The sequence below is a fragment of the Heloderma suspectum genome, chromosome 2 (assembly GCF_057233095.1).
Source record: "Heloderma suspectum isolate Gila_16-S chromosome 2, 16-S_ref, whole genome shotgun sequence".
Classification (NCBI taxonomy): domain Eukaryota; kingdom Metazoa; phylum Chordata; class Lepidosauria; order Squamata; family Helodermatidae; genus Heloderma; species Heloderma suspectum.
This window is the reverse complement of record NC_139459.1, coordinates 157,915,315-157,930,480: the sequence shown is the minus strand read 5'-3', so window position 1 is coordinate 157,930,480 and position 15,166 is coordinate 157,915,315. Positions and strand designations below refer to the sequence as shown.

Below are 15,166 nucleotides of genomic sequence, written 5' to 3'. Positions count from 1 at the left end.
CCTTCCACTTTCCCTAGCATCAGCATCTTCTCCAGGGTCTCCTGTCTTCTCATTATGTGGCCAAAGTACTTCAGTTTTGCCTTTAATATTCCCTCAAGTGAGCAGTCTGGCTTTATTTCCTGGAGTATGGACTGGTTGGATCTTCTTGCAGTCCAAGGCACTCTCAGAATTTTCCTCCAGCACCACAGTTCGAAAACATCTATCTTCCTTCGCTCAGCCTTCCTTATGGTCCAGCTCTCGCCGCCATAGGTTACTACAGGGAATACCATTGCTTTAACTATGCGGACCTTTGTTGTCAGTGTGATGTCTCTGCTCTTCACTATTTTATCAAGATTTGTCATTGCTCTCCTCCCAAGAAGTAAACGTCTTCTGATTTCCTCGCTGCAGTCAGTGTCTGCAGTAATCTTTGTGCCTAGAAAGACAAAGTCTGTCACTGCCTCCACGTTTTCTCCCTCTATTTGCCAGTTATCAATCCAGCTGGTTGCCATAATCTTGGTTTTTTTGAGGTTTAACTGCAACCCAGCTTTTGCACTTCCTTCTTTCACCTTCGTCATCAGGTTCCTCAGCTCCTCCTCGCTTTCAGCCATCAAAGTGGTATCATCTGCATATCTGAGATTGTTTATGTTTCTTCCAGCGATTTTAACTCCAGCCTTGGCTTCATCAAGCCCAGCACGTCGCATGATGTGTTCTGCATACAGGTTGAATAGGTAGGGTAAGAGTATACAACCCTGCCGTACTCCTTTCCTAATCTTAAACCAGTCCGTTGTTCCGTGGTCTGTTCTTACCGTTGCTACTTGGTCGTTATACAGATTCCTCAGGAGGCAGACAAGATGACTTGGTATCCCCATACCACCAAGAACTTTCCACAATTTGTTATGATCCACACAGTCAAAGGCTTTAGAATAGTCAATAAAACAGAAATAGATGTTTTTCTGAAACTCCCTGGCTTTTTCCATTATCCAGAGGATATTGGCAATTTGGTCTCTAGTTCCTCTGCCTTTTCTAAACCCAGCTTGTACATCTGGCAATTCTCGTTCCATGAATTGTTGGAGTCTACTTTGCAAGGTCTTGAACATTACCTTACTGGCATGTGAAATAAGTGCCACTGTTCAATGGTTTGAACATTCTTTGGTGCTTCCCTTTTTTGGTATGGGGATATCAGTTGATTTTTTCCAATCTGTTTCCTTGTGTTTTCCAAATTTGCTGGCATATGGCATGCATCACCTTGACAGCATCATCTTGCACGATTTTAAGCAGTTCCGCTGGGATACCGTCATCTCCTGCTGCCTTGTTATTAGCAACGTTTCTTAAGGCCTATTCAACCTCACTCTTCAGGGCTCTAGCTCACTGACCACACTGTCAAATCTATCCCTGATATTATTATCCTTCCTATACAGATCTTCCGTATATTCTTGCCACCTTTTCTTGATCTCTTCTGCTTCTGTTAGGTCCTTGCCATCTTTGTTTTTGATCATACTCATTTTTGCCTGGAAGTTACCTCCGATGTTTCTAATTTTCTGGAAGAGGTCTCTTGTCCTTCCTATTCTATTATCTTCTTCCACTTCCGTGCATTGCTTGTTTAAAAATAATTCCTTATCTCTTCTGGCTAACCTCTGGAATTTTGCATTTAATTGGGCATATCTCCCCCTATCACTGTTGCCTTCTGCTTTCCTTCTTTCTTGGGCTGCTTCCAGTGTCTCAGGACACAGCCATCTTGCCTTCTTGGTTTTCTTTCTCTTTGGGACGTTTTTTGTTGCCGCCTCCTGAACAATGTTTGAACTTCTGTCCATAGTTCTTCCGGGACCCTATCTACTAAATCTAGTCCCTTAAATCTATTCTTCACCTCCACTGCATATTCATGAGGAATATTAGTGAGCTCATATCTAACTGATCTGTGGGTCCTCCCTATTCTCTTCAGTCTGATTCTAAATTGTGCAATAAGAAGTTTGTGATCTGAACTACAATCAGCTCCAGGTCTTGTTTTTACCGATTGCATAGATGTCCGCCACCTTTGGCTACAAAGGATGTAGTCAATCTGATTTCGGTGTCGACCGTCTGGTGAAGTCCATGTATAAAGCCGTCTCTTAGGTTGTTGGAAGAGAGTGTTTGTTATGCACAGTGAGTTGTCTTGGCAAAATTCTATCAGCCTATGTCCTGCTTCATTTTGTTCTCCCAGACCATGCTTGCCTGTAATTCCAGGTGTCGCTTGACTACCCACCTTAGCATTCCAGTCTCCTGTAATGAAAATAACATCTTTTTTTTGGCGTACTATCCAATAGGTGCTGCAGACCCTCATAGAACTGATCTACTTCTGCTTCTTCAGCATCTGTGGTTGGGGCGTATATTTGGATCACTGTGATGTTAAATGGCTTACCCTGAATTCGAATTGAGATCATTCTGTCATTTTTTGGATTGTATCCAAGCACTGCTTTAGCCACTTCATTATTAATTATGAAGGCTACTCCATTTCTTCTGCGGTCCTCTTGTCCACAGTAGTAGATCTGGTGGTCATTTGATGTGAAGTGGCCCATTCCAGTCCATTTCAGTTCACTGACACCCAAAATGTCTATATTTAATCTTGACATCTCCCCAATAACCACATCCAATTTGCCCTGGCTCATAGCTCTTACATTCCAGGTTCCTATGGTGTGTTGATCAGATTCAGAACATCAGATTCGTCGTTCACCACCAGCACTGTCGGCTGCTAGCCGTCCTTTTAGCTTTGAGCTAGCTGCGTCATCACATGTGGGGCTAGTTGAACTTATCCTCTGTTCCTCCCCAGTAGCATTTTGACCATCTTCCGACCTGGGAGTCCCATCTTCCGATGGTATACCGACATATCTCTGGTTGTACTGATCCATTTAGTTTTCATGGCAAGAATACTGGGGGGGGTTGCCGTTTCCTTCCCCAGGGATCGTATTTAGTCTGACCTCTCTGCCTTGACCTTCCCGTCTTGGGTGTCCCTTCACGGTTTAGCTCATGACGTCATTGAGGTGCTCAAGCTCCAGCACCACGACCAGGTAACGATCACCTTTGCTGGAGTTATCACTACAGTTATGGTTATCACTACAGCAAAAATTTGGTATTTTGTGTCCCATTTTTGAAGTTTGTATTTTTGAAGTAAAATTTAGTTGTTAATTTTTTTAAAAAGTTTAGTTACATTTTAGTTTCTTTAGTTTGATGAATAAAAATAATGTCCTTTATGATCTTTTATTGTCTATTCTACTTTCTTGTTGTAAATCACCCTGGATTTTTTTTAATTGTGTGGCAGCATAAAAATCTTTAAAACAAACAAAGCTGATGTTTTGCAAACTTAGTAATAATAAACTCATAGACCCTGCTTGAGTAAATAGTCCTGCTCTAAAGCAGGTGAAGTTGGAAGGATCCCATGCCAAAGGCTGCAGACCTTAACCCAGGGGGAACCCTCTTAAGCACTCACTCACTTTGCATTGAGCTTTCCTTTGAAATAGATATAATCCACAGGAGGAAGCACTGTGGTAAATCCCAGAGGAGATTTCAGTTGGGATTCACAAGACCCTGTGTAAAAAGGGGATGATCAAATCCACTCAGGTAAGCAGGTTTGTGAAAGGTGTTTCCCCAATGATGGAAGGCATATACTTAGAAGTGAAGCAGGAAGCACAGAGATTTGGAGCTACCATCCATGATAATGTGTGCGATGGCAGCTGGTCCTCCTGGCCTGATCCTTCGGACTAACAATCAGCAATCAGGATGGACTCAGAGAGAGGCACAGCTGAGCTCTGGCTTGTGAGAGTCAAAACCTACCAGCGTGTCAGTGTGCTGATCACCCACAAAAGCAATGAAATCATGGGGGGGAAAGAAGCACATGGAAACAACTAAGCCTCTCCAAGGTGCAGAGAAGGCAGCTTTCACATTTTGCAAGGACATTTCTTTGCCAGTTTCCCGGCTCCTCCCTCCTTTCCCCTGCACCTGCATGAATGATGGGTGGCTCTGTCCCCATTCATGGGTCTAGCCAACATCGCTGGAAAGCTGCAGGGAGGGCTCCAACTGGAGTACTAGCAGCAGACTGGAAAAGAAAATACAATCGAACAAGCTTTCAGAGAGGTATTGTAGATTATGCATGTGCTTAATCAGCCAAATAAATAACTAGCCAATGTATGCCCAGCCCGCATACACGCACCACATCGCTCTGTGGGATGACCTCTGCTGGGAGAGGGACAGGGGGAGTGCGACCTCTCAGCGGCTTTCGATACCATCGACCATGGTATCCTTCTGGATAGGTTGTCTGGGCTGGGAGTTAGAGGCACTGCACTGTCGTGGTTCCGCTCCTACTTGGATGGCTGATTCCAGAAGGTAGTGCTGGGGGATTATTGCTCTGTGCCTTGGCAATTATGCCATGGGGTTCCACAGGGCTCTATTTGATCCCCCATGCTGTTCAACATCTACATGAAACCGCTGGGGGGGTTATCCGGAGGTGTGGGCTGAGGTGCCATCAATATGCGGATGACACCCAGCTCTACCTCTCTTTCTCATCAAAACCAGGTGAGGCAGTGCCTGTTCTGAATCAGTGCCTGGGCATGGTAATGGACTGGATGAGGGCCAATAATCTGAAACTCAATCCAGACAAGACAGAGGTACTGTTAGTGGGTGGTTCATCTGCCCAGCTAAGTGATATTCAACATTTTTACCATGCCCTTCAGCCAGGGTCGTTGCTTCGTTCTTAAAAGATCCGGGGCACAGGCCCATAACACAAATTTGCATGCATCTCTCTCTCTCTCTCTCTCTCAAGTCTAAGCACACCTCTAACATATGTGTGTGTGCGCGTGTGCATGTGCATGCATGTGGTGTGCTTTCTTGTGTGTATAGATTACATACATACATAAGAAGTGTGCACTGACCCCTCACCCAACTTCAACTCAGACCCCGATTCCGCGTGTTGGAAAACATTGGACTTCTGCTCTGGCCTATTTGTAGTCGGACCACTTCAATTCAGCACCAAACCTGAATCAATGTTTGGAAAAATGAGTCTTTATGCTTCCTGTTGACTACCATGGGAAATTAGAAAAAGAACTATAACATTCTTCTCTTGGCCAGAACTGGATGACAATTTCAAGCATGGTAGCTCCCTAGAAGGGGGTTGCACCTGCCCAATGTCAGAAAAATAGGTGCAGAGTTTATATTTTGATTTTCTTTTAAAGAGAACTGCCAATAACATTTGTATTCCTTGGAAGAATTTAATAAAAATTTCAGGATTCATTGCCCCATCAGAGGAGATCATGTCTGCCAAATTTCAGAATGATAGCCAGAAGGGTTTTTGTGCAAGGGTGGCCTTGACATTTTGAGGTCTCCGAAAGAGGACATACTTATCTCCCTATTCTCCTTGTGGAACATTGTTCTGAAAATTACAGACAGCCTGGAGTTGTCCCTAAGTAAGAAACCAACAAAGTTTCAGAAGGATAGGTGCAGCAGTTCATGTGGAAGGGGAATTCTCCAATTTGAGGGAGGGAGTGATTTGCTTTCCCTTCCATTCATCCCTCCCCCAATAGTTTTTGGGTAAATTTGTATGAAAACGCACAGGTCATTAGAGGTGTCCCCCAGGCAAGAAACCTGCAAAGTTTCTGAAGGATATACATGCATGCAAATTTAGAATTACTAGAATTTATTTACATTTCACCAATGTTAGCAGCAGGGGAACATGGGTGGGAAGGTGCTATTGCACTCATGTCCTGCATGTGGGTTTCCTGTGGGCATCTGGTTGGCCACTGTGTGAACAGAATGCTGGACCTTGGTCTGATGCAGCACAGCTCTTGTTATGTTCTTAAATATAGAGTGCCTCTAAGTATGTGCAGAATGGTTTTCTTTCACCACTGAGCACTTACATTCTCCCCCTACCAATTCTATTCCCCTCCATGCAACCATCCCTCCTCATCCTACCATCCTCCAGCAACTCTTCATAGAAACAGATGTCCTGTTTTGTGCAAATCTCCTCTGCCTCCTCCTTGTTATGCACAAGCTCTCAAGCTCCCCATAACTTCATTTGAGCCAAGACTTCACCAGGACTCAGCCAATGAGTCTGTTTTCAAAACTAGGGCTAAGTTATGGAGAAACTCTGAGCATGTACTGAGCCTTTCCCTCACCACTGAAGCTAGAGTTCATGCAAAACAACAACCCACAAATGACAAAACATGCATAGGACTGAGCTGAAAGTGTAGTCAATTCATTAAACATAATGAGACTTCTCAGTTGGCATACATAGGATTGCATAAATTAGCAATATTTATCTCCCATCCACTTCAAAAACAAACCAAAAACTATTTTTATTAAAGCTTTCTGTTCACAGGAACATAGGAAGCTGCCTTGTACGGAGTCAGACCCTGGGTCCATCTAGCGCAGAATTGTTGACCCTGACTGGCAGCAGCGGCTCTACAGGGTTCCAGGCAGGATTCTTTCCTAGGCCTCCCTGGAGATACTGGGGATTGAACCTGGGACCTTCTGCATGCCAAGCATGTGCTCTGCCACTGAGCTGTGGCCCTTCCTATCGCTGGATAAGGGCAACTGACAAACGAAACAGCCCCAGATTTGTTTCTCTGCAACCATGTGAACCCACTCCTCTCAAATGTTCGAGTGAGGAGATGGAGCAAAACCAACCCTCTTGTCTGTTTGTATAAGGTCAAATAGAGTTCAGAATTTCTCTTGCCTACCAAAGTTAATTCTCTTCAAGAATTCCCCAAGATATGCTCTGGATGGATTAAAGAACAGTTAAAGCTAGTGCACCAGCTGTGCCCATTCCTTGAGATGTCTGATTTGGCCACAGTAACACATGCCTTAGTTACATCCCATTTGGATTGCTGTACTCTACATGGGGCTGCCTCTGAAGAGTGCTCAGAAACTTCAGCTGGTTCAAAGTGCTGCTGCCAGACTGTTGACTGGGGCTGGCTACAGGGAGCATACCACTGCCCTGCTAAAACAGCTTCACTGGCTCCCAGTCTGTTTCCGGGCACAATTCAAAGTACTGGTCATGACCTATAAAGCCCTATACAGGTCGGGTCCAGGTTATCTGAAAGACCGTATTCTCCTCTATGAGCCTGCTTGTGCCCTGAGATCTTCAGGAGAGGCCCTTCTCGCAGTCCTGCCACCATCACAGCCTCGCCTGGTGGGAATGTGGCACAGGGCCTTCTCAGTAGCTGCCCCAAGGCTCTGGAACTCCCTTCCCAGGGAGGCGAGAGTGGCACCTTCCTTGGTATGTTTCCGGAGGCAGGCAAAAACTTTTTTGTTCTGTCAGGCCTTTGGGGGTAGCCAGTCTGGACTGGTGAGAATACGATGGATTGATACTATTGCTTATGCTGTTGCCGTCTTTTAAAATTTTGATATTTCATACAGTTGTAATATTATTGATGATTTAATTATATTTTTAACTTTGTATACTTCTATTTAGATGTTGTATCTGTAAAAGTTTTCAGTGTTGTAAAGCCACCTTGAGTCCCAGTATTGGGGAAAAGGCAGGATATAAATATAATAACAATAGAACAGGATAGGGGAGGGAAGAAGAATGGTGGTTGGAAATGTGGGGCGGGGGGAGGGTAGAGACAATTCCCTAAGCCAAGTGGCTCCTTTCAGAGAGGTAGTAGTTCAGAGGAATTTAGGAGGCTGTGGAGGGTTTGTAAGGATTGCACATACTTAAATTAACTTAAATTAATTCCATGTGAAATACCAGTATTTCACATGGAGCTCTTTCAAACCCTCCACAGCCTCCTAAATTCCTCTTCCTTCTCCCTCTTCAAAATTACATTGAAAGCAAGCTCCCGACAGTGGGCATGTAAGAGCAGAAAAGTAGGGGGAGAGGTTTTTTGCACCTCAAAAAAAACCCTACACCAGAGATTAGGGATAGTGACCTCCTAATAGTCACCCTAAACATCTTCTGATTAGACTCTCTAATCCCCTGTGTGTCTTGACAGTTTTTACTTTTTATTTTAGTCTTTGAGAAAAGAAAACTTTATGCATGGCTAGCACAAAAGCCACTGAACCGAACTGTCTGAAATTTGGCAGGCTTAGTCAGCTCCATAGGGGCTGCCAGGTCCCCAAATTCCATGAATTTATGTGGAAGTACAAAAAAATTATAGCTCTTTACTTTGACAGATTTTCTTGAAAAAAGCAAAATGTACCTGTGGCTAGAACAAAAGCCACTGGACCTAACTGTCTGAACTTTGTCAGGCTCAGTCATCTCCATCAGGGCTTCCAGGTCCCCACACTCTATGCACTTATGTGGAAGTACAAAAAAAAAAATTATAGCTCTTTGCTTTGACACATTTTCTTGAAAATAGCAAATTTTACCTGTGGCTAGCACAAAAGCCACTGACCTGACTGCCTAAAATTTGGCAGGTTCAATCAGCTCCATGGAGGCTACCAGGTCTCCAAATTTCATGTATTTATCATAAAAACTAAAACAGTTATGGCCGTTTCTGTTTTCCAATGCAAGTCAATGGGAAAATGTAAAAAAAAAAAAAAGGCAATTAGGACAGCTCAAATGATCTGGGGCCCAGCTATAAGGTTCTGGGGCCTGTGCCCAGGTAAGCCCTTTCATAACAACACCCCTGGACAAAAGGCTTATTGGACAGTGATTAACCGGAGTCTTTGGGTCTCTCTTTTTAAAAATAAGAACTATAATTGCCTTACTCCATGCTTCAGGGAACTTCCCACTCTGATTAATAATAGTACAAAAGTTGTCAGAGGAGAGGCCCACCACTCTAGATTCGCTTTCAGCAGTCCAGGTGATATGGAATCTGGGCCTGGAGATTTTCCCGCTTTAAATTTTTTGATAAGATTTCATTTGGGCTCACTGCACGCCAGTCAGGGGAATTCAAAGATAAATGGTTCGTAAGATCAGATGAAAAAGTTGAAAATTCTAAAAAAACAAGCTTCCCATACCTGAACTGGAATCAAACACTCAAGTGAACTTGTCCTACTTCTGAAAGCACTTGTAACTTGCTTTCAGCTTACAAAATTTATTATTTATTAGTGAAGCATTTATCAGTAGTTCCCATTTCGGCAGAGAGGTCCACTGATAGCCTTTACCGGGACGTACACTCAAAATCTTGAAGCCATTGAGGCCAAGACAACATCTCTTATTCTTCCATTCCCACTCTCAAAATAGCAGACTCTCACCATGTCAAGTTTCTGATACTTCAGAAATGCAACCATATGCAGTCCTGACTGTTAATTTTGTTCTTCTCCTTAATTCTCTGATCCTTTCCAATTCTGCCACAGATCTCATTTTCCCCTCCTCTTCCTACATCCTGGCCAGTTTCACCTTATCTACCAATATTTCTTCTTTTTCTCCCCACCTTTTAACTCGCTGAATGGCAATAGGATTAGACTCTACGTAAGTGGAAGAATCAAGTTAAATTATTGGGGAGAGGGGGCTTCCGTCAGCTTTTTTCTTTTCTTTTTTTGAGATACCAGCTTAATTTTATTAAAGGGGTTGTTGGAGACAGGCTTTGCCTCTCTTTGCTTTGTAGGTTTTACTGAAGAGGAAAAAGAACAGTCAATTTCTCTTTCTGTCATGTTTTAATTTGTATTATGAATTCAGCCATTTATATTAATAATGCACGTTGAACATACATGTATTAGAAATATAAAAGAAAGAACATTCATCCTACTGTATTTGATCACAGAAAGACTGGTTGACTCAATTATGAAACTGCAAATCACAGATACAATGGCATATTTTAATATACAAAATACTTGACAGCAATACTGACTTGAACTAAGAGCACTGAATATATACACACACATAGAACTGCCTTATACAGTTTTATTAGTAAGAGCAGCACCTCTTCAGAATCTCAGACAGAGAACTTTCCCCCTAACTCCCAGTAAGTGTTTCCCTATCTGGGAAGTTTGAAACTTTGCTGATTGATATTGTTTTCAACTAGTGGCTCAAGATCCACAAGTGGGTTGCACCAGTGGCCCCATAATATTTGCTTTAAAACAGAAAGAGATGATGGAGCAGGGAGAAGGAGAGAGGGTTAGAGGGACAGTATGTCTACTGTACACATTTATGCAAGTTCTATAAAAGTTGAACTGTAATGTCTTCCCCTCACCTAGAGAAAGCTAGGAATTGTACCAAATTACCAGTACTAAAAATTAGTGATCTCTCTCCCACACAACTATAATCCCCAAGGTTCCATACAGCAGAGGAAGCAGGGCATTTGATAAAAAGATCTGCTTTCAACTTATACAAAGTTTTTTTTTAAACAAAAAGAGAAGATGACAAGTAAAAGAGGGGACCAAAATCCATCTCTGGAAGGAGGATGTGGGCTTGACAGGGATAAAGACAAGAGCTAAGAACTGTTTCACATATACATTTATATAGCTTGATTACTCAGGAACTGATGATGAGCAGCTGGATGGGTGAACAGAGTCCACAGAAAAACATTGTGTTCGAGGTGATCTACAACATATAAAAATTCTATTTATGGTGTAATGATTCATTCATATGTGCAAATCACCATGATGCTGCCATCATTAAGAAAGGAGCATGCATGTGTGAATGAGTTCTGATGTTCCTTGGAGAAGAGGCAAGGAAGAGAGAACATCTAGGGGTGTTTGGCCAGGACCTCCTGAACAGCCTCACTACAACCACTCAGCTCCATTTGGTTGAGAACATTACTGATGCGCTCCACAGTGGCACCATGGCCTGCCTGCAGCCTCCATTGTCTCAGCATCTCGTATTGTGCTTCTCGCATATGCCGCTGTTCCATACTGATTCTCTCTATTGCATTTTCACTCAGTCCAAGGCGACGCACAAATTCCTTCCACCGGGACAGTGGTACATGATCCACCACAGTATACAAAACTGCAGGACCTAGGGAGAAAGAAACAGAGGAGAAACAAAGTGATAATATAAATGTAATTCGCTCCCCACAGCCCACAATTTGATCTATGCCATATAAAATATCTGTAACACACACGCTTTCCATCAGCCCATTCAGGCTATAATTCTATGCACACTTACTTACAAGGGAGGAAGTCCCATTGAACTAAATGGAATGTACTGAGTAAATATGCTTGGAATTGTACTACACAAAACAAACATCAGGATGATTTCCACATCTGCACACAACATGTATGACTGTATGTTGTCAATATCATCACCTGTTGTTATCCAAGCCAATTATGATTTATCACTGATAGAAACTTTGGATGCAGTCGCTAACATTAATAGTTGCAACTTTGTACATATTATTATAGTTTTCAGTATGGTTTTAAAATGCTAATAATGCTTTACAAATGTACTTGCAGCCCCTGAGGAAAGAAATATCTTTCTGAAATGTGTTGTGCGCATTAAAGCTTTTTCTGGCACTTGAGAATGTTTTCTGTTTTTTAATTTAAATATCACCCATGGTCACTTTCTGCATTGCATCTCTGGACTGGGGAAACTGTTGCAGTGGTATTTGGAGGATCAATTCCAGAAGGTGAGGCTTGGGGACTAATTTCACACCATGGCATTGTGCTACAGCATCCTACAAGTTTCAACACTGTCCTACAGGGGCAAGGCCTACCCCTTCATTAATTGGAGTAGGCAACCTAGTGCCCCCCAAATGTTGTGGACTACAACTCCCATAAGCCCCAGCCAACATGGTTGATAGAGATTCTGGGAACTGAAGTCCAACATATATGTCGAGAGCACCCAGTTCCCTATTTCTGCTGTATAACATCTACATGAAACTGCTGATGATGTGCTACTAGGAAACATGGCTCTTTGAATCAACAGCCATATTTCCATAATAGCACATTAACTGCACTGGCAAATGTGAAAACCAAATACTGAAGTACAGGGAGTCTATAATACACCACACAAGTAGACTGCTACACATGCTCTGACAAAAAAGAGAAATCAGGGTGTTTTGAACTCTTGGTTTCTGGAAATACATTCAGGTTGCAAGGGGAGTAAACCTCACTGAACTCAATGGGACTTCTGAGTGAAAATGTATAGGATGGCACTGTAAAAGGGATACAAGCTATATAAAATAATTATGAATATGGGCATAATACCCAATTATGGGGATAGCAGAGATATGGATTTGGCTAGATTTTCCTAAGGGAACTTTTTGTATGAATCTAAAGGAATGTTTCTATAAGATCTTGCTTAAATGATTTCTTATCCTACCTAAAAAGGTAAAAGGTAAAGGTGTCCCCAACCAGTCGTGTCCTGACTGTAGGGTGCAGTGCTCATCCCCGTTTCTAAGCCGAAGAGCCAGTGCTGTCCGAAGACACTTCCGTGGTCATGTGGCCTGCATGACTGAACACCGAGGTGCACGGAACGCTTTCCCGCCGAGGCGGTACCTATTTATCTACTTGCAATTTCTTGCTTTCGAACTGCTAGGTTGGCAAAAGCTGGGACTGAAGACGGGAGCTCACTCCGTCACGCAGCACTCGGGTCTCGAACTGCTGACCTGCCGACCTTCCAATCTGCAGTTCAGCGTCTTAACCACTAAGCCACCATGGCCTTATGCTACCTAGGCTAAGTCAAATATATGCAACAGTTAATGATATCTGCAAATTTGCTCTACATCTGTTGGTACTTTTGGACTCTAAAGTTAGGCAGAACATATGTGACCTTTAGAACCACTAGTGGTTCTAAAGGAGAACAAGAGGATGAAACTTTTGAAAAGCAAAGAGCCAATGTTTCAAGGAAGCATGATGTAGTAGTAATGGGGGACTTCAATTTCCCCAAAATGTGTTGGGAGACAAATTCTGCAAAACATGGTCCCTCCAAGAAATTCCTGACTTGTGTTGCGGATAACTTCCTCCTACAGAAAGTAGAGGAAGGCATTAGAGGATCGACTATCCTTGACTTGATCCTAACCAACAGAGATGACTTAGTGGATAAAGTAGCCATTACGGGACCTCTGGGGGAAAGTGACCATGTGATACTTGAATTCTTGGTTCTAAAGGAAGCAAAAGCCGAGTGTAGCCAAACGCGCACCCTGGATTTTAGGAAAGCTGATTTTAATAAACTCAGAACAATGATCAGTAAGGTCCCATGGCAAGTCCAAGATGGGTGGGAGTTTTTAAAAAAGGAAATTCTCAAACAATTCCAATGAGAAAAAAAGGTGGAAGACAACAGGAGAAGCCAATGTGGCTTCACAACAAGCTTAGAGATGACATGAAAACAAAAAAGGACACATATAGGAAGTGGAAGGAAGGCCAAGCAACAAAGGAAGAGTACAGGCAGGTAGCACAGAATTGCAGGGATGGCATCAGGAAGGCTAAAGCTGAGAACGAGCTGAGGTTAGCAAGGGAGGCTAAAAGCAACAAAAAGGCTTTCTTCAGGTACATGCATAGTAAAAAGCAGAGGAAAGAAATGGTTGTTCAGCTATTAAATAAGGATGGCAAAATGATAACAGATAACAAAGAAAAGGCAGAAGTGCTCAATTCCTACTTTGATTCAGTCTTCTCCTGAAATAGGGTCTATGACCCCCCTGGCAAGGCGAAGTACAGGCTGAAGGGGCAGGATTGCAGCTTGAGACTGATAGGCATATGTCAAGGAACACCTCATTACTTTGAATGAGTTAAAATCTCCAGGACCAGATGAACTGCATCCTAGAGTAATCAAGGAACTGGCAGAAGAACTCTCAGAACCACTGTCTATTATCTTTGAGCAATCAGGGAGGACGGGTGAAGTGCCAGATGACTGGAGGAGGGCTAATGTTGTTCCTATCTTCAAAAAGGGTAAAAAGGAGGAACCTGGGAACTACAGACCAGTCTGACATCAATCCCTGGGAAAATTCTGAAGCAGATGATAAAGCAATCCATCTGGAAGCACCTTGAAACAATGCAGTGATTACTGGAAGCCAACATGGATTTGTCAAAAACAAATACTGCCAGACAAATCTGATCTCATTTTTTGATCAGGTAACCTCCCCGGTGGACTGTGGGAATGCTGTAGACATCATATACCTCAACTTCAGCAAAGCTTTCGACAAAGTGCCCCATGATCTCCTGATGAGCAAACTAGTTCAAAGTGGGCTAGATGAAACAACGATCCGGTGGATCCACAGTTGGCTACAGAATTGGACTCAAAGAGTGCTTATCAATTGGATCTTCTAAACTGGAGAGAGGTAATGAGCAGGGTACTGCAGGACTCAGTTCTGGGCCCAGTGCTCTTCAACATTTTTATTAATGGCTTGGAGGAGGAGGTGCAGGGAATGCTGATCCAATTTGCAGATGACACAAAATTGGGCGGGAGAGCTAATACCTTGGAAGACAGAAACAGAATTCAAAGTGATCTGGATAGACTGGAGTGCTGGGCAGAAAACAACGGAATGACATTTAACATAGGAAAAAGAAACCAAATGCACAGTTCCAAGATGGGAGATACTTGGCTCAACAACACTACAAGCGAGAAGGATCTTGGAATTGTGGTAGATCACAAGCTGAATATGAGCCAACAATGTGATGTGGCTGCAAAAAAGGCAAATGCTCTTTTGGGCTGCATTAATAGAAGCATGGCATTGCATCCAAATCCTGGGAAGAACTAGTTCCCCTCTACTCAGCACTGCTTAGGCCTCATCTGGAGTACTGTGTCCAGTTCTGGGCACCGCACTTTAAGAAGGATGCAGACAAGCTGGAGAGGGTTCAGAAGAGGGCAACAAAGATGATCAGGGGACTGGAAACAAAGCCCTATGAAGAGAGACTGAAAGAACTGGGCATGTTTAGACTTGAGAAGTGAAGATTGAGGAAAGATGTGATAGCGCTCTTCAAGTACTGGAAAGGTTGTCACAAAGAGGAAGGCCAGGATCTTTTCTCAATCATCCCAGAGTACAGGACACGGAATAATGGGCTCAAGTTACAGGAAGCTAGATTCCGGCTGAACATCAGGAAAAACGTCCTATTAGAGCAATACGACAATGGAACCAATTACCAGGGAGGTAGTGGGCTCTCCCACACTGGAGGTATTCAAGACGAGGCTGGACAGCCATCTGTCAGGGATGCTCTGACTTGGATTCCTGCACTGAGCAGGAGGTTGGACTCGATGGTCTTATAGGCCCCTTCCAACCCTACTATTCTATGATTCTATGATACTTTTTTGCTATCTGAAAACTGTTAGGCCTATGTCTTGGTGTAGTTGGGTTAGTTAAGCCTGTTAGTGGAGGGCGCAATCCTATGGGGATAGTCTGCCGCC

The 15,166-nt window shown here is 43.2% G+C and overlaps 1 protein-coding gene and 1 long non-coding RNA gene across 6 annotated transcripts in view; one reads left to right on the top strand and one right to left on the bottom strand.

The window, feature by feature from the left end:
* LOC146352983 (uncharacterized) overlaps nt 1-15,166 on the top strand; it is a 79,668-nt gene that overhangs the window by 27,782 nt on the left and 36,720 nt on the right. The window lies entirely within an intron of this gene.
* Nucleotides 9,439-15,166, bottom strand: part of LOC146352982 (tumor necrosis factor receptor superfamily member 1A-like) — a 74,855-nt gene continuing 69,127 nt past the window's right edge. For both annotated transcript variants that reach the window (XM_084835364.1, XM_084835363.1), the window contains one exon: nt 9,439-10,843. In XM_084835364.1, coding sequence (XP_084691490.1) covers nt 10,762-10,843 — 82 coding nt within the window. In that variant the 3' untranslated portion in view covers nt 9,439-10,761. The remainder of the gene's footprint in view (nt 10,844-15,166) is intronic.